Below are 26,458 nucleotides of genomic sequence, written 5' to 3'. Positions count from 1 at the left end.
AACTTTTCATTGTCTCTAGTTACACACAACACAGGTCACTTCCAAGTGACATTTGCATCTGACTTCACAACAGAATATATAGGGCAGATCCCAGTGCCTAAACAAACCTGTGCAGGAAGCGAGTCTGAGGAACAAAAGCAGCTAGTGGTGATGAGAGATTAAGTTCTAGGCCTAATTGCCGAAATAGAAACTGACAAATCGCTGGGTCTAGTTGGCATGCACCCAAGAGTTCTCAAATAACTCAAATGTGAAATTGCTGGTCTTCTAACAAAAATATCCCTCAGATCAGTCTCCAGACCTAAGGACTGAAAAACAACCAATATAACAACTTTTTTTTAAAGGGATCTAAGGGATATCCTGGCAATTATAGGGCAGTTAGCTTTCGTTAATCTGTCCCAGAAAATTGGTAAATAGTATTGTTGAAGGTAAAATAGCCAAGCATATAGAAGAACATGCCTTACTGTAGCAGAGCCATTATGGCAGTGATGGCCAAACTTGGCCCTCCAGCTGTTTTGGGACTACAACTCCCATCACCCCTAGCTAACAGGACCAGTAGTCAGGGATGGTGGGAATTGTAGTCCCAAAACAGCTGGAGGGCCAAGTTTGGCCATCATTGCATCATGGCTTCTGCAAGAGCAATTCCTGCCTCACAAATCCATAATAATAGTAATTTGAGAATGTCAGCAGGCATATAGACAAAGGTGATCCAGGGGATGGAGCAACTATCCTCTGAAGAAAGGTTGCAACATTTGAGACTTTTTAGTTTGTAGAAAAGGTGAGTAAGAACGGGGTGTCCGTCTCTTCTCCCCGTGTGGCCATTGTGCACGCCCATCTGAGTTTCATATGCAGATATCTGCTAATTGGTGCCAAATCATCCACTGCCAGCAGCACAGTAACTGCAGCAGTTGATTCTTCCCAGCAATCTTGTTACATTTCATCATGTACAGTATGTGTTGATACTGTTTAGAGATTGCCGTTTTCATTATAATTGCTCCTTATTTTACACTCTCGTGCCAGCTATTTAGTATAGTTGCACAGTAAGAACCTTAATTTGTAAGATTGTGCCTATACCACCTTCACAGGAAAGCCATTTAATTTACCATCTGTCTATTGCTTTTTAAGCTATGAACTGTGTATTTTTCCTGCTATGTAGGTAATTAGTTCAAGCTTTCCCCCCAAGTTACTTAGCTGCCTTTAAGTACCCTGTCCCTTACTATGTGTTAATTACTAGAGGGATGCCATAATAACCTTGCAAATTGTCACCTTATCAAGAGTATGTTAATGCTTTTTAATTTCACTTTCTTTGGCACTGCTGCCCTTGACAATGAAGCTTGTTTTTAAAGAGATGCAGTCTATAGAAATTAAATATTGAATATTAATTGCTTCTTGGAAGATCCATTCAAAATTCAGCTAAGATTGAACTGAGGTTCTGTTAGTTAGTGGGGATACATAATGCAGGGATATTTCTAATTACTTTAGGATTTGGATATAAAGCAGATATGAAAGGAAAGGGTATAACCAAGGCAGCAGACATGGATTTAATGTCCAGGTCTTATATATCTGTCTATATTGTGTTAACCTTAATCCTATTTACGAAAGAAGCATCAACCAGCATCAGATTAATATTGATTTGGTGCCATAAGGATTAGCAAAGGAACATATAGTACAGTTTCTGAATTTAATGCAAGGCAGATTTATTCTATATTCCTTGAGCTTTCCTTGAAACTCTTCTGAAACATAATCTGCTTTAAGAGAGCAGGATGTTCTCCTTGGAAACTTTTTGCATGGACTATTTCTGGTTTTGTAAGCCCACACGCTAGTGTTTCACGCAAAACTAGCACCAGCAACAAATACAGCTAGTAAAAAAAAAAAAAAGAGCTCACCAATGCTGATGTTGTTATAAGCACTGCTGGGAAACAGTTCAGCAAAGTGAAGCTCAGACATCCTGGGATCAGAATGATTTGAGTAAACCTTATCTCTTTTTGACAATCTTTCCTTTGGGGGGTGGGATATTATGGCACAAAGCATTCTGCTCAGGCCCATTGGTCTCATCCTCCATGTAGTAAGTACATTACATCATAAAACATGGTGCTGAAAATGAATCACATTCATGATTTCTGTATCCATGCATTCTTTTTGTAGTCCACCAGTTCTGCAACCTTATTATTTTTAATGAGGTGAACTGAGCTACCTCTGGGTTCCCCTTCCTTGCAAAGCCAATAAAGCTGAAGTTTGCAGACATTCTGCTTATTAACAGCTAGTTAGTGTTTTTGAAAGATTGTGTGTGTGTTGCCCTAATTTTATTGTTGTGAGTTGTCTCAAACACAGTGAGGAGACAGGTACAAACAAGTCGTGCAGTGCCCCAAATTAGTTTACTGATTGCAACTGTCACTTGAAAAGGGAGGGGGTCCATTTCTGTGATGCTCAGGTCCTTTACAAGACATGCAGCTTGGGCTTCTTTCTTTGGTTATGTTTTGCAGACTGTGGGCTATTCCGCCCAGTGAACAATTTCTGTCTCTACTTGTACAAAAACTGTTATGGGTGAGTTATAAATGTGGTGCCTCTGTTGTCCTCATCTGACTTACGAACTCTGACCTTTCGGAGAACCAATTCTGGGTGTTTTGCATTTTTTGAAGAAAAAAAATTCTGCTTATATTCAAAAGTGATGGTGAGTTGCAGGGTTTCACTCTTTTACTCTGTGGCTGGCACCTCCTAATACTGGAAGTCAAGACTTCCAGGTTCCACCTAGAATACTGTGTCCAGTTCTGGGTGTCACAATTTAAGAAGGATATTGACAAGTTGGAACGTGTGCAGAGGAGAGCAACCAAGATGATCAGAGGTCTGGAAACCAAGCCTTATGAGGAACGGTTGAAGGAGCTGGGTATGTTTAGCCTGGAAAAGAGGAAACTGAGAGGAGATATGATAGATATGATATCTCAAGGGCTGTCACATGCCAGGTAGAGCAAGCTTGTTTTCTCCTGCTCTGGAGGCTAGGACTCGAAACAATGGCTTCAGGTTACAAGAAAGGAAATTCTGACTAAACATCAGGAAGAACTTTCTCACAGTAAGAGCTGTTTGACAGTGGAGCAGACTTCCTCAGGAGGTTGTGGACTCTCCTTCATTGGAGATTTTTAAGCAGAGGTTGGATGGCCATCTTTCTTGGACTTGATTACCTTCCAGCTCTATGATTCTGCTGCTTCTTTGACTCTAAAAGTGTAATGGCAGCTGTTGCAACCATAGATAAACTATACACCATGGAATGCATGCTTTGGTTTAATTGCTACATAAAACAGATGACATTATTCAGTAGAAGGAGAAACTTGGCTGTGGCAACAGGCATATTCTGAACTTAAACACCTACATTTTTAAAAGTGTTCACAATAGATATATTGAAACCGACGAGGCACCAGCTTTCTAGTCAGTGCTTGTCAAAAATAAAACCCCTATCATGTGGCAATGGCTATAGGAATATATCCTACCATGCAGCTTTCAAATGGTTACTTGTTTTCTTTTAGCATAAAGCTTTTTGCTGTCACCAAATGTATCCGCGATACTGTGCAGTATCTGCGATACTGTGCATTAGAGATTTTTGACAAATTTATTTCCCCAGTTTTCACCAGTACCGGGGAGGGGGTGAAAAATAAAAGTATTGAGTGAATCATTACAGTAATTCAAAACACTTTAGATAGATCCTGTCACATGCTTTATAAATTCCTGATTGATTGTGTGGAATTAAGTTATTGGGCAGAAAGCCAGTTAATGGAACACACATTGATGAAATCATTTTTGAGGGGCATTAAATGGAACTTAAAATAAAGCTGAAATAGCTTTATGGATTTTCCACTCAAACTGTTTATGAACATTTATTGCTGGTAAATTACATAGTGTCAAAAGAAAGATTTGCCAGGCCTGGGTTTTAATCAAACTCTTTTGCAAATAATAAAAGAAGAGAATAATTTATTGTCATGGAATGTACAGTAGGTATAAATACACATTACATAATAGATTCCCTCTATCTTATCTAACTTGTTGTAAATATACGACAATACACCACAAAAATCAATTGTGTTGTTGAAAACAATATTCCCTATAGTTTCCAAAGAAACAGAGCTTTGTTCACAGCAGAGGCTTGCAATGGCAAAAGCGATAAAAGCTGTTGATTTACCAGCAGATTTGACAAGGTTTGCTTTCCGCCCAGTATAGATGGATCAGGTATAATGAAATGGTTTCTTTCTTTCGTTCCTGATAGCCAGACAGAAGCAACAGCAGTCAAGCACATGAGCTAGCTCAAAGTTTCCTTATGCCACAGAAACAGGCACCTTACTGTGATGCCTTACCAGATACTGCAATTTCTGTGTCAGCATTTTGCCTAGGAGACTTACCTGGGCAGTGTTGGGCATATTTTGTGGGCAGGATGTGCAGTCACTAGTGGCCCCTTGCATCATTTCCTTCATTGCACTAGAGTAGTCTCTCATCCAGCAAAATGCAGTAGTGAGTACAGGCAGGATTAAAAAAAATTGTAGGTTTCAGTCTGCAGGCCACTGCAGCAGCACACTGTGACCATAAGCAGCCTAATTGAAGAAATGGGAGTCAACAGCAGTTCCAACAGAAAGACTCAGCCATGCCCTGTGGCCAATTTCAATAGCTGTTAAAGTGATTGTTGAAGCCATCATTTTTGCATATTCAAAGTTAGTTGAAGTGCAGAAGGGTTAGTATGTAGCTACAGTGGTACCTTGGGTTACATACACTTCAGGTTACAGACTCTGCTAACCCAGAAATAGTGCTTCAGGTTAAGAACTTTGCTTCAGGATGAGAACAGAAATTGTGCTCCGGTGGCGCGGCAGCAGCAGGAGGCCCCATTAGCTAAAGTGGTGCTTCAGGTTAGGAACAGTTTCAGGTTAAGAATGGACCTCCGGAACGAATTAAGTACTTAACCCGAGGTACCACTGTACATCTGAAATGTCCCAGGCAATTTAAATGTAGCACAGTTTCCCAGTTCCAGTTTCCTCATTCTCTTGGAGAGGGAAAGCTCCAAAAGACCAGTCACATCAAATCCATTAACTCTCTGTTGTTGTGCATCACCAAATGCTTAATTTTTCCCACATGACCAGTTCTCAGCTGATTCAATCATATGAGTTGCCTTGATCATCGTGTGAATCAGAACAAAACCTTCTCAGTGGTAGTCCTCAAACTTTGGGACTCCCTGCTACCTGACAGCTGCATAGCTTCAGCATGGAGGATTTTCAGAAAATATACACGGGCACATATATTTTTCAATCCAGGCATTTGGGAATATGCCAGTAATGATGAATGGAAGAGAGAGCTGGACCATAAAGAAGGCTGATCGCCAAAGAATTGACGCTTTTGAATTATGGTGCTGGAGGAGACTCTTGAGAGTCCCATGGACTGCAAGGAAATCAGCCCCAAGTGCTCACTGGAAGGACAGATCCTGAAGCTGAGGCTCCAATACTTTGGCCACCTCATGAGAAGAGAAGACTCCCTGGAAAAGACCCTGATGTTGGGGAAAATGAAGGGCACAAGGAGAAGGGGACGACAGAGGATGAGATGGTTGGACAGTGTTCTTGAAACTACTAAAATGAGTTTGACCAAACTGCGGGAGGCAGTGGAAGACAGGAGTGCTTGGCGTGCTCTGGTTCATGGGGTCATGAAGAGTTGGACACGACTAAACAACAATGGTTGTTGATTGGTTTGGCCTTATTTGTTGATTGGTTGCTTAACTGTTAACTGCCTTGTATGTTGTATTTTACCTTTTTACTGATATATAACTTCCCCTTGGACTCTTTGTGAAAGGCAGGTAATAAATGCAAGCAAGTAATAAATATATATAAAAATGCATACATACCTATGTGCTGAATCAACTGCAACAAACAAAGGGAAGAGGCAATACAGCATGTGTTCAGCCATTTTGGGCAGCAATGATGCACCTCCAGAGTAATTCACCACCCTTTTGAGAACTTTTCTAAAAAGAATTGAGAAATAACACCACACACATTGACCGCATTTGGAAATACAGCTCATTCAAAGGGTTTGTATTCATATAGTACCTCATTTAAGACCTGCTTTAAATATATCTGTTTAAAAAATGCTTTACGTTTATGCACTTGTGTAATCCAATCCTAAGAGTCTTTACTAAGCACGTCTTACTGTGGTGAATGTTACTTTCTCCCAAGTAAACATGTATAGGATTAGAGCCCTTAATGCACTAAATTATTGTTTCTATAAGGTGAACAAATATATCACAGGCAGAGGGGAGTCTCCGTATCCTCACTCTGGGTAGTTATAAGGATATAGGATGTATGTTATGGGCTAGAGATAGACTAACTGTAAAATGTGCCACATATGACAGTTTATAACATATACACTTGTGTTCTGTTTTGTTATTTCAGGAGCAGAAGGCGTAGTGTTCCCTAAATCCATAGAAACTCCCAATGTCAGGGCAGACCCCTTCAAGGAACTAAGGTAAACTTTGGCATTTAGTTTCAATGTAACTCAAAGGCACCTTGCTTGAATTTTCTATTCTGACTGGTGGCATTTCAGCCCCTGAACAAAGAAAGAAACACCCACACATATCTTGTAGCATAGATGCTGCTGAATGGCAAGAAGGCAGGTGTGCTTAAAGCAGAACTCTGTGACTGAATGAAAAAAACGGGGAATGCATGTCACTGGAGCGTCATTCTTTGTACTTGCCCGACCACAGAAAAACTGAGACCTCTTTTTGGCTGTGCTTACTGAAGGTGCTGAGAGCCCATAGTCAGTTACATAGTGACAGCAGGCAGAAGAATGATACTGTGGTCACATCATCTTCTGTACAGATCTGTAACCTGGAGAAAGTGTGTTTTTCATTTCTCAGTTGCCAATTCCCTGGTTCACACGTTGTTGCTGGCAGCAGACCTTGTGTTCTGGAGCAGTACGTGCACACAGCTGCCAAGTCATTTCAACATGTGAACCACTTGGGCAATTCCTTCTCCCTTTTTCAAAGAAAGGAAATCTAATAACACAAGAAGCTGCCTTCTGCAGAGTCATTGATCCATCCTAGCTCAGTATTGCCCACACTGACTAGCAGTGGGTCTCCAAGGTTTCAAGCAGGGGTTTCTCCCAGCCCAACCTAGAGGTGCCGGGGATATTGCATGCCTTCTGCATGCAACATAAATGTTCTACTAATATGCTACAGCCCTTCCCCAATCCCCCAATAGGTCCTCTGTGTCAGCACTGAGCCCCTGGGTCACATTGTCTTTCAGGTATTGATGGGTGAGGGTGGCTCATCCAACATGTTAACAGTGACAGTGGTGTTATGCAAGAACTGAGCTAATTTCTCTCTTCATAGTCTTTTCGCATCTTGATAGCTTCAGTGTCCTATGCACTTCTAGAGTTCTATTAAAATTGTTTGAGCCTCACATGACACGTGTTGCCTTATGCATGGGCTCTAGATCCATTTCTTCTACTTCTTCATCTCTACCTGCACTGCAGTCTTGTGTGTCATCTGCAATGATAAGTTCCAGGTGATTGCACAGCCATCATTCTCTGCATACATTCTATATTCTTTTTTTCCTGATAAATGGCTTTGGATTACTGGCTACTTTACATGTGTGGGATCACTTTTTCTGAAGACAGGCATTATACTGTTGTTTGAATGACATTGCCTCTTGCCTGTCATCTTTGTGTCTTGTCTTCTCCTTGCATGTCTTTGTTTTGTGGTGGCTTGGAGAGATAGAGTAAAGGTGAGGTGATGTTTCTAATAAACCTTTTTGGATGTTAAGACACATAGGTGTCACATTTGTCATCTTACATTGCCTATCAGCTTGTTTGGCATGAAATGTTGTTATATCGATTGTCCTTGCTTGATTTATGTATTCCTTATTGCCACAAAAAATGTAGTGACGAAAATGTTTCTTGACTATTGAAGGATAAAAGAATTGCAAAAACTTGGGCTAGCATTCTGCACTTCAGCAGAACGCATAGTTTTTCAGTACAGATGCTAATGCAACATGTCTGCAATCAAGTTCTTAAATAATATACATTCCAAAGAAACTCAGGCACTGAGTGCAGAAACAGACCAAAACTATAATGGAGATACCTCACAAATATGCCAAGTTTTACCCACTTGGCCATTTCTGTCCTTCACCTCTATTCCTGCAATATTTGTGGTTGAGACATTTCCCCCCAAAATGTTTTGTTTTCATGTCACAGTGGTAATGGATCATATTTTTTAAATGCTTTAAATGCATTTGGCCTTCATCCTGATTTCATGTGGTTGGCAAGAACGAAGAAATGGGGGCATGACAGAAAGAAAGCTTTGGGCTTGGATCGTCTGTGGCAACAACCATATTTTCTGTTTGTTATCCTTTCAGATTGTAGTATATACAGTAGCTTAGCATACATAGTAGCTGGCAGGAGAATGTTTGAAGCAGTAAAAGAGAGAAAAATAATGCCATGAATGAGCTGCAGAAAATTATCCTTAATGACTATGATGCTTTTAAAAAATATATAACCACTACCGAAGAAAACAAAACTCTTGCAAATTCTCTGCATGATATCTGCAAATGAGTATTAATAGCAACTAATTTGTATTGGCAGTGATCACAGTGTTTCCAGAAGAGCTTCTCAGTACATCTACAGCTACAATTCTCATTAACATTTATATAGGACATCAACGGCATGCTGCTGTAAGGGGGAAAGAAAAATATGTGGGATGGGGAGAGGAGAAGATAGTTGTAAATGATTTTAAAGGGACAGGAGAATCATTGAGTCATAGAATATGAACTATGATTGAGAGGATCAGTGCTCTAACTCAGGGGGCAGCAGAGGAGCCCGTTAAAGGCAACTGACATAGCAGCCCTATGCATGTTTACTCATAAGTAAATCCCACTGAATTTAGTGGGCTTACTTTCACATCAGTGTGTGTAGGATTGCAGCCTAAGGTACTTGCAGTGAATACAGTGGGACTCACTTCTGAATAAATATGCATAGGATTGTTCTGTGAGTGGATGAATGGATGCTTGCCCAACTCTTTGGGGATTTAATATGTAGCACCTTGTTAAAAGTTGGAATGCAAAAATAAAAATGAAATCTAGGTTAATAAATATGCAAAGGTCACATATTCAGACAGTCATCACCATGCCATCTGCATGGAACCACTCATGACTGTCCATGAAATAGTGGCCCAGTGTTTCTACATCGCTGTTGTAATGGCCTCTTTTGCAACAATTAGTTGTTGGCACTATATATATATATATATAGAATTTCCATGCAAGTACAGTACATGTTATTAAGACTGACCTCTAAAAATGTTTAATTCAGCAAGTAAGGAATAAATTTTCTGGGAGTGATTATGAAATAAATAATGCAACTGGAATAATTTATGTTATGCCTCGTATACAATTCTTGCTGACAGTCATAGCAAAACAATGCAACAGGGAGAAGCTATAGAAGAAATATAGGATGTGGGCATTAGAAAATTAGAAGAGGCGAGAGCAAAGAAACACACATAATTAAAATGAAAGAGAAACGATTCGAAGAGAAGAGAAACAAAATATTCAAGGGAAATGATGTGCTATTCTGGAGCATGTTCTTTCCCTCTGGGCACTGTTAAAGGTGGCTGGGAATTGTAACTCTGTGTGGCGTAAACTGCAGTGCCCAGAATTCTTTGAATTGGTTTTGAATGGGCATTAAAGGCATGGTGTGTACACAGCTGTACAGCTTACAATACTGCATACCCTCCAACATTCCTCCGATGAAAATAGGGACATTTCTTACAAAAAGAAAAACTCACACCAATAAATAAATTTTAGAAAGGGACAAGATTAGATGCGGATGCACAAAGCATTTTTTTAAAAAAATCAATACACCTTGTGCTCTGTTTCAGTCACCCTTTCTTCTTTCTCAGGGTAGCCCTGGCCTCTGTCTGTCCCTCAGAGCCAGCATGTCATGTGGGGCTGGGCCTCAGCGGCTGCAGCCTCTCCTCCTCCTTGCCCACTCTCCAGCAGCCTCTATGAGCTGACCAAAGGAGGAAATTGGGACACTTGGAGGGTATGAATATTGTGATAAGCCTATGTTAGGCCATGCCCTCATCCAGCTTTTTATGTCTCAGTGGGCTAGCTTGTTCAACTGGAAAGTGGTATTCACCTATAGCTAGCTGATTTTTAGACTCAGAATCGACCAAATGAGTAAGCCAGGCATAGGCAAACTTGGCCCGCCAGATGGTTTTGAGATTACAATTCCCATCATCCCTGACCACTGGTCCTGTTGGCTAGGGATGATGGGAGTTGTAGTCCCAAAACAGCTGGAGGGCTGAATTTGCCTATGCCTGGAGTAAACGATAACTTAAAGAGACACATTGAGCAGCTATGTGTAATTTAGCTTTTGTTTTCATATAGTGAAATGTTTTTCTGAAGCAGCCTATTCAGAAAAAACCATGTGATCATATCACAGGATAATTGTTTTTCCCCTGTGTCAGAAGTTTGCACATAATTGAGATAAGGACTTGAAGAAGAAATAAATCTTGGCAACCAGTTTTGTTTATTCTTCTCCCCCCTCCCCACCAACATTCTCTCCTCAGTTATTCTTCACTTGTATGTAAGATCTGATGAAGAAAAAGTTGGTCCCCTAGTGTTAAGAAAAAGCAAGCAAATGCAAGTATACATAATTAAAAGTACCAAGTGGCAGGTAAAATGTGCTTACACTTTGGTTTTAGCTGAGAAGAATTCTCCTGTACCATGTAGAACACTGAGCTAGCTAAATAGTCGTAGTGAGACCTGCTGTCCCAGGCAGCAATTTAAAGGCCATGATCAGGTGAAATGGGAAGGCTTGTTTTGCAAAATAATAGTTCTGAATGAAGTAATGCTTCTTTTCATGCTGTGCTATAAGGGGTTTTAAAAAGAAAATTAAGGAAAGAGAGGAAAATAGAACTACAAATAACAGCTCACTATTAAACCCATTGAATACATGATGATTAACATGACAAACATAGATACTCTGTATTTAAAAAGAGAGTAGTGCTGATATAAGAAAAAATGGTTAGAAAATAGAAATTGTTTTATTAATACCTGCTCACAAATAATTCTAGCAAGTTTGGTTAGTTACTAGGATTCTAAATTAAAGACACTGAGATGGACTCTTAACACCAGTTACTGAGTTTAATTTTCCCTAGATTATACCATCCGAAGGTAGAAGAGAAGAAGAAGAAGAGTTTGGATTTGATATCCCGCCTTTCACTCCCTTTAAGGAGTCTCAAAGCGGCTAACATTCTCCTTTCCCTTCCTCCCCCACAACAAACACTCGGTGAGGTGAGTGGGGCTGAGAGACTTCAAAGAAGTGTGACTGGCCCAAGGTCACCCAGCAGCTGCATGTGGAGGAGCAGAGACGCGAACCCGGTTCCCCAGAATACGAGACTACCGCTCCTAACCACTACACCACACTGGCTCTTGTTATTCAGATAACAATGCTGCTATTGAAATCAAATATCAGATAAAGATATGAATCAGAGAAATGTGATAGTTAATATGCTATCATTTAAACAAGTATTGCATTAATATTAAAAGCACTTCTGTAGGACCTAAGGTTCTTACTGGGACCACCAAAAATGTTGGCTCCCAAAGAGAAACTCACACCCTCATTGCTCCTTCCCAGTCCGTAAACCTTTAGTCCAAGGTTTGGTTTAGTGTGTTGTTTTAATAGTAGCTAAGATCTCTCCTCCTCAATCCCAGTCTGTAGCCATGAACATATCTTGACTGCAGATCATGGTTATGGTGGAGAGAACTCAACGTCAGTCCCAGGTTCAGACAACACACCACACCAAACCTTCACATAGCTGCCACGCTGCAATGAACTAAAAGGACCACGGAGGAGCAAAGCAGTTGTGATCTCCTCCCTAGCAGCCAACACATTTCTGCTAAGCCATGGTGTAGATTAGGCAAACACTTCATACAGTCTTCACAGAACATCAAATGTACATAGGGACTGTTTGTGTGAAAATGCTGCCAGACCCAAAAAATACCTCCTTCAATTGGAAAGAGAACATGTCATGAAAAGGTTCAGACTCAAAGCCTTCTAAACTAATTTTGAAGTATGGGGAGTTTTGTAATGGGAGGAGAAGTAGAGAGACAAGCAATCTTTGCGTGTGTTCTGAGGTGGTGGAGTCCCACCAGACCCACACATTTGTGATACAGACTCACAAAAGCCAGTGTGGTCCAACTAATGCTTGGGAGACTCAGTTCAAATGTCAGGTCAACCATAGTGGGTGATTTGGGAAGGACATATTCACCAGATATCTAGTAGACTCATGTCACCACCAGCAAGAGGCGCTGTGTGGAATATCCTGGTGCTAGCAAAATTCCTCATCAGTAGAGTAAACAATAACCACCCAGTTGCAACAATAACTGAGTAGTGTCACTGTTGACCTCTCCCCTCCCTCCAAATGAGAAAGATAGGGGGGAAGGGAATCTGGCGTCCAAATAAAAATAAGCATCACATAAATAATCTAACAACATCATGAATACAGATGTCACAGACGGAGGTCAGAGATGATATGCAGCATCTCTAGCAGGTGAAATTCTCGTTATTAGACATATGAGACTCCTTTCTAACACTAGCTCTGTATCACTATGGATTTAGTATTGCTGTGAGATCAGATTCTGTAGCCGTTTCTTCTCCAGTGTCAGTTTTATGGCTGCAGAAGCCTGAAGTTTCCCAATTGGCCATCAACCTGGAATTATTCACTTAAGCTCTTTTACAATCATTTTTGCTTCTCTGTTCTTCATGTTGCAAAAAAATATATTCTCAGAATCTGCTTTAAGATGCATTTACTTTAATACCATACCTTTTGCAGTGTGCCAACTTTCACTATTTATTAGAGTTGATTTTGGGGTGCATGTGGGAAAAAGAGGAAGAGAAACTCCTGATGCACAAGTGGAATTCCGCTCATGCAGCATTGGATAAAACTGTAATGTTTTTGTGACCCTGTTTGTATGTAATCGTACATGGTGCATGGTAATTACCACTCCCTTTGGCCATACTGGATGAAGCAGACACACTGCTAACCAGTGCTGGTGGTTTGTTTCTCACAAACCACAAGCAATAAGCCAGAAACAAAGCCTCACTTTTGGAAAGAAAGAAACCACAAGCACTGGTTCGCATGGGGTACATATGGGGAGGAGTGCAGCCAACACAATGGGGTTTTTTTATTCCCCTTTTCCTGAAATGTAAGGCAAGGAGTAAGGTATGTGAGATTTGAGCAGTGTGTACTAGAATGCAAGTGATTATCAGAGAGCCAGATTTTATACTATAGCTTACTGTCATGCATGAGCCAAGCCTGTGTGTGTAAAAATTCTATTATTATCTATTATTATCAGCATTAAAGAGGCCAGTGCCCTGATTTATACTCCCTGAGGCATGGAGTAGAAGCAGGGTTAAAATCTCGTTCCTTTGGCTTCAGTGAGACTTGAAAATATAGCACAACACATTTGGAATTAAAAACAGAAGCAAAAGAATCCACAGTGAACCACAATCATATGCAGGACAGCACTTAAAGATAATCTATTTCATATGCCAAGCTTTTGAAATATGCAGATATTTATGGTGCTGAAATGATGACAGTTGAGACCTTCAGACTGCAGCACCCATAGGATGAATTTTATCTCTTAGGGGGTTTTATTCCTATGTTTACCAGTATGAAGAACTGAAAATTATTCCCCAGATTTGAAAACAAATCCCAATATTTTGAGATATGTAACTGGCAAAGGTAGGTTAATGCTGAGCAAGCGTGGGATGCATTCAGCTACTATAGGAAAATGCTATAATGTGGAAGGCAGTTGTTGTCACGATTATCTCTTCTAGGTAGACCTCTAGGGGATTTTTGTATTATACCCACATTAATAATATAAACTATTACTATTATTTATTAAGCTCATCACTTACTATAAGCTGGACTACTTATGCAGTCTTAAACAAACACACACACATACATACAAGAAGAAAAAATAAAGCGGGAAGAAATTTTCCCACTTTAAATATAGGGAGCAGAAGGAGAAAAATGCAACTTTCTGCAGCAGTTGGGTTGCCTCAGAAGGCAAGGAGCAACTTAATAACATAGTCCTTCCCTTCCAGTGACCGCTGTCTTTCTGGGTGATGTGGGAAAGCATTTGCTTCAAAATGTGGCCAGCCAGCCCTGCTAATTTTGCAGATCCTGCTGCTCATTCAGCTGACAGGGACCCTGAACTTTTGTCCCTGAGTCCTCCCTCTCCTGGTGGCACATTTCTGCCATGTACAGGAAACCTGCTGAAAAGTTCCTCTGCCATGGGACACAAAGCTAAATTTGAGGCTACTTTTTCACACAGGACAAGGAGGAGGGAGCCATTCAACCTCCTAGCAACATCCTACCTTCCTTGTGAAAACAATTACAAAGTAAAGAGACAGGCGGTGTCTGAAGCTGCAATTTCAGTTAATTTGATATTCCTTTTCAGCTGGAACTAGCATCTGGTCAGGAAATACCATATTTTTCGCTCTATAAGACGCACCAGACCACAAGACGCACCTAGTATTTGGAGGAGGAAAACAAGAAAAAAAATATTCTGAATCTCAGAAGCCAGAACAGCAAGAGGGATTGCTGCGCAGTGAAAGCAGCAATCCCTCTTGCTGTTCTGGCTTCTGGGATAGCTGTGCAGCCTGCATTCGCTCCATAAGACGCACACACATTTCCCCTTACTTTTTAGGATGGAAAAAGTGAGTCTTATAGAGCAAAAAATACGGTAAATGCTACTTGCCTCTATGGCACAACGGTGGCAGCTTTATGCTTATCCAACGACTCTGTATCTTTTCTATTCTTCTAGCAAAGTGAGATAGGAACCAAGAAGTTGGGAGAGGCAAAATACCACTCTCTGAGTTCACTTCTCTAAAAACTATTTTAAATAGTGCCAAAAAAGTTCCTTTTGTTCCACAGCAGCAGTTTAGCTTCTGATATGACTGTCCTTTTATCCCACATTAAGAATGTGTTTCAATTGTTTCTTCCCACTGATAGAAGCAGTTTCATTTCTTCCCATATTTCACCAGCTGCCAGAATTCATAGTGGAATTATAGAGCTGCCTTATTTCGAAGAGCAAAAAATAGGACACATTTTGCTGACCTCCTTTTAACTATGGATCGTTATGATGACTCTACCCATGAAAAAGAGGACGTGTCCTGGAAAAAGAGGACATATGGCAACCTTAACTATGACCAGACAGTGCATGGGAGCCTGACATTTTAACCTTTTTGAATCACTGCTAGCATCAGTAGTTATCACTATTCACATTTGCTGCAGTTTTTTTCTGTCTTTGCATCTTCACACAAAAACATACACATACAATGGTACAGAAGATTTTATATTTTTTAAGCTATTCTATCTGTATTCCACTAACCTTGTACATCAAATGGGACCTTAAGGATATTAATAATAGCCATTTCATACTTTATGGCAGACTTGTGCTAGTGAAACGGCTTAATACTTAATTATAGTGCTCACCCTTCCCTCAAGTACACATGACATTGTGCAGATGAATTTTTGCAGTGATGGTAGAATTATTTAGTTACTCATCATATAATCAAGTACATATGTTGTCTGTGCTGTGATCAAGAGGAAGTTGTGATACTTACACTGGAGAGCTGGTATATGTCTAAGCACTGCGCTTTAAAGTGGTCAGATATTTGGGGGGCAGGAAAAAAGAAAAATTTTAAATGCCCTTCAGCTTCTACAGCATATGTTTAGTGATACACACACACACTTTTTTTTTTTTTACTCTGGTGCTGCACTGAGCCATATGGATAGTGTGTGTGTGTCTATGTGTGTGTGTATGTATAATTGATAATCACCATTTTCATTATATTTATCACCTGCCTCTTCCCCAGAACTGGGACACAAGATGACTCACAAAATTTGAAAGAACAAGGATAAAACACAGAAAGCTAAAAGCATATAAAAGGTAATAATTAAAAAGCAATTAAACTATAATAGAATTAAATCTATATAAAAACAAATCTATAAAATTTAGTAAACAAGTCCAGTATATGTAAAAAAGTTTCCTTAAAAACAGTTCTAAAATCTTGCCGGAATAAAACTGTTTTCACCTGCTGGCGGAAGGACAAGGAGGGAGCCAGTCTAGCCTCCCTTGGAAGGGAGCTCCAGAATCTGGAAGCATCCACTGAGAAGGCCCTCTACCACATCCCAACCTGTAAGGGCAAAGGGACAGAGGGAAGAGCCTCCCTCGAAGACCATAGAACCCAGGCTGGTTCATATGGGAGAACATGGGTCTTTCCGATAGCCTATATGGCCTAAGCCATACATTTTTTTTTTTTTAATAATATTTTTATTCAAGAATTTTTCCATATAAACATAACATACATAAACATACAAAGACATAAACAAAACAAAAAACATGTACCATTTCATATCCCAATTTCTTATACCTTTCTTCCCCGACTTCCTCATGCCTCCCTTTTCTGTATTCCAAATTCTTATCAATTACTCAGCAAATCTTCCCTTATTTTAATTTAGATTTAAACTAATCTTCCTTATTCTCCTTGTCTTAACCATTGCTAATAGTAACCATTTACTTTCCAGTCCAACATCATTCTAACTTTCATTAACTTTGTAATATTTCTTTAAATAGTCCTTGAATTTTTTCCATTCTTCTTGCGCTGCTTCTCTTCCCTGGTTTCGGATTCTGCTCGTCATTTCTGCCAGGCCCATATAGTCTATCACCTTCATCTGCCATTCTTCCAGTGTGGGTAGCTCTTGCGTCTTCCAGTACTTCGCAATGAGTATTCTAGCTGCTGTTGTAGCATACATAAAGAAAGTTATATCCGTCTTTAACACCCCTTGGCCGACAATACCCAAGAGAAAGGCCTCTGGTTTCTTGGGGAAAGTATATTTAAATACCTTTTTAAGTTCATTATAGATCATTTCCCAGAATGCCTTATGCCATATAGGGCTTTATAAGTCATAACCGTAACTGTCCTCTCTTAGCAAGGTGGCTGCAGGTTACTTTCTGGAAGCCCACATGTTTGCATGGTTCTGGTAAGCTCTGGTTTCACTTGAGATTCTTAAAGGGTTTTAGGATGGTTTCTGCAAGATTCTTACAGGGTTCTCTTGCAGGATTTTAGGGTGGTTTATGTAAGATTGCCTCTTAAAGGGTCATTCAGATATGATTTAGGAATAAAAGAATTCGGCAATTGCTATGCAAAGGTGTTTTTAGTGACAACAAATTAGCAGAATCCACCAGGAACTTCATTGAAATCACAGCAAATTGAGCAAACACCTTCATCATCATTATTTTTACTTATTTCAATGTGAGCTATTGTGATGGGATGTTGAGCTGCTTGTGCGTAAAGTTCCTAATCCCTCAGTGTTTGGCTAAGTCCACAAACCACTGTCTGTAACGGAGCGCCCATAAGCATGGCTCCGTCAGTCGCTGGCAGAATCCGACAGTGGGCGTTTACGGAATTTCTTCCAGCATAACAGCTCCTTAACGGAAACACGTCTTCTGGACTCTCTACGTGACAATTTCCGGCGAGGAGTGGGTGTCCCTAATGAAGGTCCTGAAACCTCCTCGCTGTTCTCGCTGGAATTGTCTCTGAGCCAATCTTCTGACTCGCCTTCCCTTGGAGCTCTTTCTCGCCCCCTGCTGGTTCCCTCCTCCGCTGATAAGTCTCTCTCAACCTCTGGGAGCCCCTCCACCACCTGTTCTTCTGATGACAGGTCCCTGACATCCACCTCCCCTCCAGGGCCCCCTCCACCCCCTCCCCTCCCTTCCTCTGCTGGAGGCGAGGGAGCAAAACCCCTGAAAGAACTTCCCTCATCTTCCGAAGTCTCGAACATTTTCCTCCACCGGTTGCTGTTTTGGGTTTCTAAGTACTCATCCTCCTCGGAATCTATTCCTTCTTCCCACTCTGACCCCGTGAATCCTTCCAATTCCTCCTCCTCGTCGGTGGTGCCAAAGTACTCTCTCCGGAACCTCGCTACTGACTGAGGTTTCCTGGGGAACCTTTGATGGAACGCTTCGATCAAGACCTCGTCATTGACTTCCTCTGCCGTCACCCAGGTGTTTTCTGACTCCGGTTCCCCTTCCCACGCTACCAAATACTCCACCTGATTACCCTTCCACCTGGAGTCGAGGATTTCCGCCACATGGTTGCTGCTTTCCCTCTCTTCTAAGACAGGTCCCTGTGGGAAAACCCCTTCTTTTCCCCCCCTATACGGTGACAGTAATGACCTGTGGAACACTGGATGCAGTTTCATGTGGTTCGGTAACCGGAGTCTGAAAGCTACGGGGTTAACCTGTTGAATGACCTCAAATGGTCCCAATCTTTTGGGTCTTAATTTCTTGCAACCCCCCTTGAACGGCAGTCCTTGGGTGGACAGCCACACCTGATCCCCCACCCTTATGGTTTCACCTTCCCTTCTGTTCTTGTCTGCCTGCTTCTTATATTGTTCTTTGGCCCTTTCTAAGTTGAGTTGGAGTTGACGATGGATCGCTTCCATTTCTTCTACAAAAAGTTCTGCGGCTGGGACGCTCCATCTCTCCCCTCCTCCCCCTGGAAATGCCCTGGGGTGGCACCCATAATTAGCCAAAAAGGGGCTCATCCCGGTGGACACATTCTCCGCATTATTGTAGGCAAATTCCGCCAGCGCCAACTTTTCCACCCAATCGTTCTCTCTGTCATTGACATAACACCTCAGATATTGTTGGAGGATACCGTTTGCTCTTTCCGCCTGCCCGTTGGTTTCTGGGTGCCGGGCAGTCGAAAAATTGACCTCCACGTGCAGTAAGCTCATGAGCTTCCTCCAGAACCTGGACGTGAATTGTTTGCCCCGGTCTGAGACCACCCTCAAGGGGGCGCCATGCAGTCTAAAAATATGTTCTACAAACAATTTAGCTGTCTCTTCCGCCGTGACTGCATGTGAGCAAGCTACAAAGTGGCCCATCTTAGTTAACAGGTCTACTACTACCAGTATGGCGGTTTTCCCCTTGGATTTTGGCAGATCAGTCATAAAATCTATCGATACCGCCTCCCATGGCCTCTCTGGTGTGGGCAACGGTTCCAACAACCCCGCCGGTGCCCGCCTTTCTCCCTTGGCTCGCTGGCATTGGTCACACCCTCTTACATACTCCCTTACATCTTCCCTCACTCTGGGCCACCAAAATTCCCTGGTAACCAACCACATGGTTTTGTGTTGCCCAAAATGCCCTGCTGTAGGGCTGTCGTGCATCTGTTTGAGTACTCTCCCTCTCAATTCCCCTTCGGGTATATATAGTGCCCCTTTGTAATACAATGCCCCGTTTCTTTCTTCAAAACCTCCGGAGTTTTCTCCCTCCCTCTTTAGACCTTGGAGCTTATTCTGGGCGTATTCATCATTCTGCGTCTCCTCTACCAGTTCCCTTTGCCCCACCAACGCCGCCCCACACACCCAGTGGTCCTCTGGGATGATATGTCTCTCTTCGGGTGCTCCCTCCCCCTCCAAATACTCTGGTTTGCGTGAGAGAGCGTCCGCCCTGACGTTTTCCGGGCCTGGCACATAGCAAATTTCAAAATAAAATTTGGAGAACTCCTGTGCCCATCTCACTTGCCGTTGGTTGAGCACTCGTGCCGTTCTCCAGTACTCTAAATTCTTGTGGTCCGTGCATACTTGCACCTTGTGTTGTGCACCAATTAGTAAGTGTCTCCATTTCCGGAACGCTTCGTGAATGGCGAGTAGTTCTCGGTCATATACCGTGTAGTTCTTCTCGGATTTGTTCAACTTCCGCGAGAAGAAGGCACACGGTCTCCACTCCGACTTATCCTTCCCCGGCTGAAGAAGCACCGCCCCCACCGCCCGGTCTGATGCGTCAGTTTCCACTCTCATGGGTTTTTGTAAATCCACATGCAGGAGCTGTTCTTCCGAAGCGAAAGCCCTTTTCAATTCTTCGAATGCTTGCTCCGCTTCTGCCGTCCAAACAAATTTCTTATTGCTGCTGAGACAGTCCGTGATGGGAGCCGTTAAATGGGCAAAGTTCTTGATGAACTTCCTATAAAAGTTCCCAAACCCTAAGAATCTTTGCACATCCTTTTTCGTTTTCGGTCTCTTCCATTCCAGTACCGCCTGGACCTTGCCTGGATCCATGGCTAACCCCTTGTCTGACAAGCGGTACCCCAGGAATTCCACCTCCTTGGTGTGAAACTGACACTTCTCTAATTTCACCCACAGTTGGTTTGCTTGCAGTCGGCTCAACACTTCTCTGACGTCCTTTACATGCTGCTCCTCATTCTCTGAGTAGACTAATACGTCATCTAGGAAGGCCACACAATTCTTGTAGAGCAGAGGTCCCAGCACGTGGTTCATGAACGATTGAAAACATGCTGAGCCTGCTTGTAATCCAAAGGGCATAACGAGATATTCGAAAGCCCCTAGGGGGGTGAACATCGTTGTCTTCCATTCATCCCCCTCCCTTATCCGTATCAGGTTGTATGCCCCCCTTAAGTCCAGTTTAGTGAAAATTTTTCCCTTCCTCACCCGGGTCAAAATGTCATCAATCCTGGGCATGGGAAAGGCCACTGGTTCCGACACTGCATTTATGCTCCGGAAGTCCACTACAAGTCTAGGTTTATTCGTGTTTTTTTTGTCCACAAAAAACACTGGGCTGCCCCCCACCGCTCTGGACTCTCTGATGAAACCTCTCTTCAGGTTTTTGTCAATAAACTCCCTCAACTCCTGCATTTCCCTGTCTGACATGGCATACAGCTTGCCCACAGGGAGCTGGGCTCCAGGGACTAGATTGATCTGGCAGTCAAAGGGTCTGTGCGGTGGTAGTTTGTCTGCTTCCCTTTCGCTGAAGACATTACTCAGGTCAGCGTATTGTTTGGGCACCTTTCCTTTGTCCGTTACTTCTGTTCCTGCTAGAAAGGCCTTTGCCCCTTCTGGAGCCTTGCCCTCTTTGCAATGTTCTAGGCAATGTGCTGACCCAAAGGAGACCACTCTCTGATGCCAACCCACTAGCGGATCGTGCAACGCTAGCCAGCTCATCCCCAAAATAATGGGAGCCCCTCCCAAGGTGGCCACATGGAACGCTATTCTTTCGGTGTGCCTGGCTACCCTCATTACCATTGGGACGGTCTGTAAGCTGACTCCTCCTCCCAACAGCTCTCTCCCATCGATCGTGGTCACCTGCAAGGGGTTGCTTAAAGGGATAGTCTGTATCTGGTGTTCTGCTGCAAACTCCTTGCTCATAAAATTACAGGAGCTGCCTGAGTCCAATAGCGCCCTTATCTTTAAGGGATGTCCGTTTGGCAGCTCCAGCAACACCTCTATCACTAGGGCTGGTCTCGGAGGTTCTGGCGTGGGCACTTTTACTGCTCCTTGGCCTGACTGCTGTGCCCTGATGGTGGCAGTCAGGCGCTGGCTTTTACTTGGTCCTGTCCTTCCTCCTCCTTCCCCCCAACAGCTCCTGCCATCCCTTGCCATTCCTTTCTTTGTGGACAGATTCTGGCAAAATGACCTGGCTGCTGGCAGAGATAACATTTCTTGGGGCTCCTCCCCTCCTTCTTCCGCCCTTCACTGGGATTTGAAACTGCCCGCGCGCGCTGTTCCAACTTCCATCGGCTCTGCGGGCGGGAAAGCTGGCTCCGGAATCTCTGGAATGCGGAAATCTCTCCAACGCTCCCCTTTCCCTTCCCGCTTCTCCAAGGCTCTGGCCTCCTGGCGTGCTCCAATGGTCAGCGCTAATTTGGTCAGCTGGTCCATAGACTCCGCCCTGGGCACCCGGGAAAGTTCATCTTTCACAGCCGAGGAAAGTCCCTCTTCGAAAAGCATTTGAATGGGTTCCGCTGACAGATCCCACCCCAATTTGTGTATCAACATAGTAAACTCAGTCCAGTACTCACGGACAGATCGGCTCCCCTGTTTACAAGCCATCAACTGTCTGCGCACCACTCCCTGTTCAATGTCGCTGGAAAACATCAGGTCCATGGCGCGAAAAAACTTCCGTGCGTCTTTCAAGACTTCATTATGCCCTGCCATCAGGGGTCTAACCCAGTCTCTCGCCCCCCCTTCGAGATGGCTAATCACAAACGCCACTCGCGATTCCTCATCGGGAAAGTCATCAAACTGCAGATTAAGAGCATACTGCATCTCTGTCCTAAAGGCTTGATAGTTCCTGGGATCCCCCCCAAACTTCTGCACCAATCCTGGCATCTTTCTTGCTTGTGGGGGGGCCTTTGCCTTTTCTGCATCCTGAGCCCTCCTCTCATCGAGCCTCGCCGTTTGCAGCGCTATCTGGACCTCCAACACCCGGTACCTTTCTTCGAGGCTTGGACCGGCTCCAGCTCCTCCTGCTTCTCCGGTTCCGGTTGGGTTGCTCATGATGCCTTCTCTGCACAAGCTGCTTTCAGGGACTGTCGGATTGCTGTGATGGGATGTTGAGCTGCTTGTGCGTAAAGTTCCTAATCCCTCAGTGTTTGGCTAAGTCCACAAACCACTGTCTGTAACGGAGCGCCCATAAGCATGGCTCCGTCAGTCGCTGGCAGAATCCGACAGTGGGCGTTTACGGAATTTCTTCCAGCATAACAGCTCCTTAACGGAAACACGTCTTCTGGACTCTCTACGTGACAATTTCCGGCGAGGAGTGGGTGTCCCTAATGGAGGTCCTGAAACCTCCTCGCTGTTCTCGCTGGAATTGTCTCTGAGCCAATCTTCTGACTCGCCTTCCCTTGGAGCTCTTTCTCGCCCCCTGCTGGTTCCCTCCTCCGCTGATAAGTCTCTCTCAACCTCTGGGAGCCCCTCCACCACCTGTTCTTCTGATGACAGGTCCCTGACATCCATATATGTAACTCCCCACTCCCATCCTACTCACCAGGAACACACTTCTTCAAACTTACTTTGAACTAGGGCTAACCCAGGTAGACCCTAGCACCCTAATGTTTTGCAAGGGTTGGGCCCTGGAATGTGGTGTTAATAACGAAGCTGAAACTGACTTTGAAGTACATCCACACAAAATACTACTGCATCTTCTGTGTTGAAAATCAGTTATTCGACATCTGTCCAGAAAGAAGAGTAGCAAACCAATGCTATTTCTTTAGGGACAACTTTCATGACATTGCTCCTTCCTCTTTTGCAGTGAAATATTTCTGGAGAAGCATTCGTGTGAGGCTAGCTGAAAAGCAATGTGCTATAAATCAGTACTGGTACCACAATGCAATATGGCATTTTTAATAAACTATGAGATTCCCCATCACAAGTGTTATCATAACCACAGTTATGTGTGAAATACAGCAGCCCGCACAGAGACGGCTGCACTTGGAATAAAACTGCAAGGGGAATTATGGCCATTACCTAGTCCAGTGTACACGATTGCAGCCCATGTTCATGTTATTTATTTGTTTTGTCAGCTGTGCATGATTTGGAGTCATGGGCAGGATTGTTATGAAACTGGACTTTAGATAACCCCCTTAGGGAATATGACAAGACCATTTCTTCCCTTTCACTTTATTCCTGGCTACCAAGGTGAATGCCCATTTCAGTAGATGGAATCTGATGCTTGGGCTCCTTTCAAGATTTGGTTTGATGTGTTAAGCTTTCTCCTCGCTAACCACAAATTGTAGCCAAGGACAAACCTCAGCTTAGCTTAGTGTATCACAGAAGTAAAAAAAAAGACAATGGGAAGTAAAGCTGGCCTAACAAACCATAGTTTGGTTTATACAATATACAAATCATGTGATTCTTTAATATGAACTAGTTAAAAAGTTTAATTCAGCCGTTGTTGTTGTTTAGTCATTTAGTCGTTTCCAGCTCTTCATGACCCCATGGACAAGAGCACGCCAGGCACTCCTGTCTTCCACTGCCTCCCGCAGTTTGGTCAAACTCATGTTAGTAGCTTCAAGAACACTGTCCAACCATCTCATCCTCTGTCTTCCCCTTCTCCTTGTGCCCTCAGTCTTTCCCAGCATCAGGATCTTTTCCAGGGAGTCTTCTCTTCTCATGATGTGGCCAGAGTATTGGAGCCTCAGCTTCACGATCTGTCCTTCCAGTGAGCACTCAGGGCTGATTTCCTTAAGAATGGATAGGTTTGATCTTCTTGCAGTCCATGAGACTCTCAAGAGTCTCCTTCAGCACCACAATTCAAAAGCGTCAATTCTTCGGCGATTAGCCTTCTTTATGGTCCAGCTCTCACTTCCATACATCACTACTGGGAAAACCATAGCTTTAACTATACGGACCTTTGTCGGCAAGGTGATGTCTCTGCTTTTTATATATATGAAAATGTGGTTATTTTTGGTCAGTTGTGCTAGCCTACATCTATATATTCTGTCTAGATTTTTATAACTCATTTACAGTAGCTGGGAAATTTGCAAAGACTGAAAGAGTTTGACAAAATATTTTAAAGGTACCAGTAAGAACAATTTCATGACAAATATTATGCAAGTGTGACCCAAATGATCAGGAAGGATTCTGATTTCTGATTGGGCAGCATGAATTTAGATAAAATCAGATGAGCACTTCTCCTTGATATCACTTCTCTGGGCTTTCTGGTGGTGGTAAATCTGCTTTTGAAAGCTGTTCCTCCATTCCTTGTGAGATCTTCAGTTCATGCTGGTTTTCTTGACCAAGGAGGGCACAACTAGACTTTATTTTCACCATAAATAAAGGATATATCCATTAATGGGAAAAGGCTTTATGTTATAGGGGAACTGAGATGTTAAGTATTTTTATTTATTTACTTGATTTGGGGGGGCAGCTGCCCCTCTGTCACAGCCTCTCCCCCCCCCCCCCGGCTACGCTCATGCTGGCATCATTAAATTTCCATTAGAGGTTGAAGTCAAGGCAGAAGAGGGGAGCATTGAAAGAAAAGGCATGTTGCACAGCAGCAGTGGCCATTGCATAGGAGTGAGAAGGAAGGAACACTGAGGAGTAAAGTGGTGGGTTAAAACAGTGGCAGAAGTTTGAGTAAAACAAGGATGGAGGGAGCGGAAAGGAAAATGTCAGTTTTACAAAAACAGCAGAGGTTTGAACAAAACAAGCGAAAAGAAAATGAGAAGAAAAAAGTGGTGATTTTAAATAATGGCAGAGGTTTGAGTAGAAGTGAGCAAGGAGTGAAGGTTAAAACAATGTGCACAAGACAGGAGTTGGAAAAGGCTCTGTTTTGTTAGCCTTTTGATGTTGTACCCATCTCTGATATTTCTCCTTGTTAAAACTGGTTTGTTAGTTCATTTTTTAAAACAACCCCTCTGTGTGCCTCTATCCCTGCTGTGATGGGATGGTGAGCTGCTTGTGCGTAAAATCCTGATCCCTCAGAGTTTGGCTAAGTCCCCAAACCTCTGTCTGTGATGGAGCTCCTTAAGCATGGCTCCATCAATCGCTCGTTGAATCGGACAGTGGGCGTTTACGGAACTTCTTCCAGCATAAAAGCTCCTTAACGGAAACGCGTCTTCTGGACTCTCGGCGTGACAGTTTCCGCCGAGGAGTGGGTGTCCCTACGGGAGGTCCTGAAACCTCCCCACTGTTCTCGCTTGAAGTGTCTCTGAGCCCTCCCTCCGACTCACTTTCCCTTGGAACTCCACTTCTCCCCCTGCTGGTCCCCTCCTCCGCTGAGTGGTCTCTCTCACCCTCCATGAGCCCTTTCACCTCCTTCGTCTCAGATGACAGTTCCCTGACATCCACCTCCCCTCCAGGGCCCCCTTCACCCCCTTCCCTCCCCTCCTCTGCGGGAGGCGAGGGAGCAAAACCCCTGAAGGAACCTCCCTCATCTTCCGAAGTTTCGAACACTTCCCTCCACCTTTTGCTGTTTCCGGTTTCCAAGTACTCCTCCTCCTCGGAGTCTGTACCTCCTTCCAACTCCGATTCCCTGAATCCCTCCAGTTCCTCCTCATCGTCGGTGGTGCCAAAGTACTCCCTCCGGAACCTCGCTACTGGCTGAGGTTTCCTGGGGAACCTTTGGTGGAACGTTTCGATCAAGACCTCGTCATGGACCTCCTCTGCCTTCACCCAGGTGTTTTCCGACTCCGGTTCCCCTTCCCACGCGACCAAATACTCCACCTGATTACCCTTCCACCTGGAGTCGATGATTTCCGCCACATAGTTGCGGCTTTCCCTTTCTTCTATGGCTGGCCCCCGTGTGGGTACCCCTTCACCTTCCCCCCTGTATGGTGACAGTAATGACCTGTGGAATACTGGGTGCAGTTTCATGTGGTTCGGTAACCGGAGTCTGAAAGCCACTGGGTTGACCTGTTGGATGACCTCAAATGGTCCCAATCTTTTGGGTCTCAATTTCTTGCAACCCCCCTTGAACGGCAATCCTTGGGTAGATAGCCAGACCCGACTCCCCACCCTAATTGTTTCACCTTCCCTTCTGCTCTTGTCTGCCTGCCTCTTATATTCTTCTTTGGCCCTTTCTAAGTTGTGTTGGAGTTGACGATGGATCGCTTCCATTTCTTCTACAAA

General features: G+C 43.4%; 1 protein-coding gene and 1 long non-coding RNA gene across 2 annotated transcripts in view; one reads left to right on the top strand and one right to left on the bottom strand.

The window, feature by feature from the left end:
- SGCD (sarcoglycan delta) overlaps nt 1-26,458 on the top strand; it is a 397,423-nt gene that overhangs the window by 324,721 nt on the left and 46,244 nt on the right. The window contains exon 8 of the mRNA XM_083603932.1: nt 6,408-6,480. Within this exon, the coding sequence (XP_083460058.1) occupies nt 6,408-6,480 (73 nt within the window). The remainder of the gene's footprint in view (nt 1-6,407; nt 6,481-26,458) is intronic.
- Nucleotides 5,711-26,458, bottom strand: part of LOC310758040 — a 76,771-nt gene continuing 56,023 nt past the window's right edge. Inside the window, exons 3-4 of the long non-coding RNA XR_014545634.1 lie at nt 10,699-10,877; nt 5,711-5,980 (exon numbers count right to left, since the gene is read on the bottom strand). This is a non-coding gene — a long non-coding RNA (uncharacterized lncRNA). The remainder of the gene's footprint in view (nt 5,981-10,698; nt 10,878-26,458) is intronic.

The sequence above is a fragment of the Podarcis filfolensis genome (assembly GCF_964270895.1).
Source record: "Podarcis filfolensis genome assembly, chromosome: 2".
NCBI classification, from domain to species: domain Eukaryota; kingdom Metazoa; phylum Chordata; class Lepidosauria; order Squamata; family Lacertidae; genus Podarcis; species Podarcis filfolensis.
The sequence above is the reverse complement of the archived record's forward strand: the minus strand, read 5'-3'. Positions and strand labels throughout refer to the sequence as shown.